A 4,833-nucleotide genomic window follows, 5' to 3' on the forward strand; every position below is an offset into this window, starting at 1 on the left:
TGACGTTCCACTGGCTGCCGTTATGGCGGAAGATGCTGCATAAGTCGGGCCCACGAGGTTGGCGGGCAACGCAACACATTCTTGTATGATGGCAGTGATGTCTGAAACCCCTTCAATCTCTAAGGACCAGAAGCGTTTTCCATGCTGATAAGGTAGCTGTCTATTTTTGTTTGCCATGCACTTGAGCGCTGCCATTAAAGCTGAAAATGTCTTTGATCCGGTTGTTACTGATACCTGAGGTACTTGAAAGACCTTCTCAAGGAAATCACTCTCATTGACTTCTACTGTATTGTAACCACACCTATTCAATTCAGTTTTGTGACTTCGGTGTCATCAGGTTTTTCAGACTGCCTAGGCCATTTGGTATAGAACCTCTAACGGAGTCGTTTCACAGCAGAAAGTCCCTGCGTGAGACTGTGATGCACCCAGCACCGAATCTTCACATGTCGTGCTGATGCACAAGTCGTATAATACTGAGACCAACCGCTTTTATTTGAGCCTTGTGGTCTGTACCTGCCCTTTTTCCTTATTTTACTTCTTTCCTTGAGAATAGACGAACAATATTTCTGGCTTTTTCCTGAAGCAACTTGTCTCTTCCACTTCGGTTCACCTTGATCCTCTATTTTAGTTCAACCTCAACCTGATTCTTTCACTTCAACTTTTTCAATACCATACGCGACCCTACACTCCGAGTCCTGCCTTACCACGTTCCATTACAACTCATCAGTACTCAATGTAAGTACATGTTTGGGATCATAATTATCTGATCTCAATATCTTTTCATCAAGGGATTTATGCTCCCTCTCCGGGTACCCACTGACATTACTATTCACTACCCAAAGCGGACGATCGTGATGCCTCCCAAGAAGACTCGCAGTCACGGACGCCACCGGCACTGCCCACAGCTGCAACACCTCCGAGGTCAACCTGATGCTCGCCATTTTGCGTCAAATCGACCGTCCTGTCATCGACATGGGCGCGCTCGCCGAGGACATTGGCGCTGCCTCTGCAAACGCTGCACGAATGCGCATCAGTGCTGCCACTAACAAGCACGGCTGGTTCTCCCACGCAGCAATTACGGGCGACAGCGGCACCCCAGTGATACCTCTTCGCAGGAAGGGAGCCGGTCCCATCAGCGGCCAAAAGAACAAGGCTCGAGGCGACGAGCGCCAGCACGACGAGACCGAGACTCCCTTGAAGAAGAAGCCCAGCGCCATCCAGGCCAAGGCCAAGGTCAAGGCCGATTCTGTGGAGGAAGCCCCCGCCCAGCAGATGCAGGGCGATGATGTGCAGGATGACGACATCACTATTACCGAGGCGGCCGGCGAGAACCAGGAACTTTGAGTAGGGAAATAGCAAATCGTCTACAAAATGTCATTTAGCTTGGCAGGCAGGGATGATGGAGATTATTTGTGAGGGCTTTCAAACGATTGAGAATACTACAACACTGACTATTTAATTAACATGGTCAACAAAAGGTCACGAATGATGCCGAAGATCGGAGAGGTTACAGGAAAGACACCAGGTTGCTATAAACCGGACAGAAAAATACAAATGCCAGCTGAGTCTCGGACATCCCATCGCCGTTGGATTTGAGTCTTTTGCTTTGGACGTCACGGCAGTCAGCCTTGATTCACATTTTGTGCTGTGCCCAACATGCACCCACAAAAATATTTCGCGCCAATATTGTGATATCATCCGACCAGCGAGCCACGTGGCGGCGCGGTAGCATGCGCTTTCGGGACTTGTTACTGTTTTTACTACGGGTCTCATAGTGAAGTCATGATTGTAGGCTAGAAAACCGTTGCACCCACTGCTGTACCCTTGACCCTTCTTATGTCGTCCATAGGCTTGCCTTGCGATTTCTCATGGCACATGCTGCTAATCTTATTGTGGTCATTGGGATACTACCCTTTCTGAAGTCTTGGTGTAGGCTAGCTGTTCTCGAACATATATCAGTTCGGCTTGAAGTACTGCGACTCTGTCGTAGGCTGCGTGGCTGAGACGGACCAACACGTTGACCGCCAACGCAACACACTTTTGCACTAACTCCGTAGCTGTCGTATATATATGATCTGATTGAGCAGCACCGGCTAGTTTATTTCCCGTCATGTCGTCATAGCGTCACACATCGCCGAAAAGGCCTGGCACGGATGCTGTGCTGCTTCGAGAGTAAGATCCGGAGTCTCCGCTCTTGTCTAAACCTAGCCCCGTCGAGGAGCCGCTTGACTAGACGATGTGTGACGCAGGGATGATGGGGCACGGCTGAGGATCCGACGACTGATAGTCGCTCGCGGCGAGGCCGAGGCAGGAAGTTATCGTCGTGGTTGACAAAAATACCAAGAATGACTGTTACTATCGTTAACTGAATCAAACGGAACTGAAAGGAAAGAGCTAACGGATAAGTCTTAGTTTATATAAGCGACTGAAGCGGTGATGTCGGGTTCATAACATCGTCGGCCAAATAGTCTATACCCTTTTCTGGGGATTCCGCGTCGCCATCATTGACGAGTAAGCTCGGGTTTTCGACAATGGCATCGCATTACCGAAGAGTTGTATCAATGACGCCTTCGGGTGGAACTTTGTCTACTTAGCTGGCGTCGGCGAGATGTCAAAAAGCAGCAAAAAAGGGTTGACCATAGTTGGTGTTGTCGTAGGCATGGAGAGCTGGACGTGACTAAGGTCGAGGGGTCGGGTGTATGTAACCCTGCTGATCAATTTTAGCTGGATGGCCACCCTGCTGAGCCGGAAGATAAAGGTCGCAGCGGGCAGCATGTACTACATCGTGATGTACCATTTCGTGATCATTAGGGGAGGATGCGGCCAGTCGTGTTTGTAGGTAACCCTGGTGCTTACCAGGCGGTTTCTTCTCCAACATGGGCCTAATATGAACGATGTTGTAGGAAGAAATGAGCATCTTTGCACATGTTCATTCAATGGTATCTGATCTGCCTGAAACGGTTGTTGGAATCTAGGGGTATAATCAAGTTTGTGATGCGATATTACCACATACGACCATACCCACTGGAGAACTCGGGATCCCGTCCGCTCTCCCATAGATAAGCCAGTGAGGGCCGGATTAGTAGTTGGGTCGGTGACGACCAGCGAATACCTGGTGTTGTATGTGTTTATTGTTTTTATTTTATCATCACGACTTGCACCGGCGGGCGACGAAGCATGGGAGGATGCATAGTTGATAGAAATCGCTTGGTTTTAACGGCTGTGAGTATGAAATGGATTATTGCTAGCTACAGGCCAGGACGATGATTAGGTCCGCAAAATGATTAGGAAAAGATTGAATCTGAGGAGTTAGAACGTATTAATATGATATAGGGCCCCGGAGTCAAGTGCTTTTCTTCTTTAATAGTTGTGGCGGATTTTGATTGTGCTGCGTTTTAGAATCCCTTTGTCTGACTCGGTTTAGTAACGCAACCTGGCCGACCGACCCAGGGGGCAGGAGATGCGTGTCTTCATGCGTCCGAGCAGAGACTTACACAATTTCGCATTTTTAGTGCGACATGAAGAACAGCTGTGATTACCATCGGGAGCCAGCATACTAGCAACCGCAACTCACACCCTGACGACCTCTTGCGGCTGCTCTCTTGCTCGGTATTATTATCAACGGCTGACCGGGTCCCTCGCCTAGCCAATATAGACTCCACACGCGATGCCCTACGAGTTAAGGAGTTGTGCCAGGCCACAGCTTCACACAACGAAGCAGAGAAGCAAGAATAGAACAGGGAGAGGGATAAAAGATGCTTCATTCTCAGCTTAGAGTAAGGTCGACACGTGTTGGATAGTGCGGTGCCACCACAGTCAGTCTTAGTTGTGGACGGGACCGACGGAGCCCGGATGTAACCCGAATCGCCAGCTAGAGCAACTCTACAATGGCCGTCTTCTCAACACATCGCTAATCCGTGCCAAACACTGCCACAACAAGTTGCATGGAGGGCACACCAAAGACATTTATGCTAGCCCAGAGGGCGGTCGAAGACATTCCTGTTCGCACAGGTATGCCGCCGTTTGAGGCGGCCGACCTGACCGAGACAGATTTCAAGGAGAAGTCGGGAGAATGAAAAGGAAACAACCCAACCTAACTAAATAATACAAATACCAGTAAGATAGTGGATTAATTGGGGAAAATAGATGTTACTTTTAACGTACATTAGACCTCAGTTTAATTAAATTCATTCAACTGCAAGTCAAATTGTATCCGCTCCATTAAAAAATTCCGCGGTCTAACTCTGAACCACCACACAAGGACTGCTTGTGTCTGTAACCACTAACCTCAGTACACTTGTTAAATAGTAGTTCGTGACACGACTTCTGATTATCTAGCCTGCGCATGTTATCAATGCAGTTGCCTTAGGAGCTTGCACACTTCCAATCCGCATTGCAATCATAAAACCAAGACTCGGCGGCCTTGGTGTTATTGCCCCTTAGGCAAAAAGATGTCATTAGTAGTGTGTTTCGATCAATCTAGGCATCAACATGTTTTTTGTGACATATGTTAGAAACCGTCTCTAGATACTCTAACATTGCCTAGACCTATGTGGATTCGCCTCGGCGTTGGAATCAATATTTGAGTTTAGTGAGGTCGCCAACAGCAAATGTTAGGTACAGTTAGAGATGATCTACATGCACACGTATGTTACGTTGACCTTGATATTTCGAATCATAGTATGCACAATATTCACTGCTGCCGCACCGTAGGTCATTATGGGTAGTCAACCGGATTGTATAAGAGCCGCCATGCGTTCATGGCCATTGCTCTGTATCTTATTAACGCGAAAATTATAATATTGGATGCTTCAATTATGTATTAGCCAGTTG

General features: G+C 48.0%; 1 protein-coding gene across 1 annotated transcript; it reads left to right on the top strand.

The window, feature by feature from the left end:
- Window positions 1-930: 930 nt before the first annotated feature.
- EsH8_IX_001074 (uncharacterized protein) lies at window positions 931-1,344 on the top strand (the record flags this gene model as incomplete). The annotated part of the gene is made up of 1 exon (XM_083267410.1): window positions 931-1,344. The coding sequence occupies one exon, from the start codon at window positions 931-933 to the stop codon at window positions 1,342-1,344; it is 414 nt and encodes a 137-aa protein (XP_083130975.1).
- Between the last annotated feature and the right edge of the window lie 3,489 nt (window positions 1,345-4,833).

The sequence above is a fragment of the Colletotrichum jinshuiense genome, chromosome 9 (genome assembly GCF_051148585.1).
Source record: "Colletotrichum jinshuiense chromosome 9, complete sequence".
NCBI classification, from domain to species: domain Eukaryota; kingdom Fungi; phylum Ascomycota; class Sordariomycetes; order Glomerellales; family Glomerellaceae; genus Colletotrichum; species Colletotrichum jinshuiense.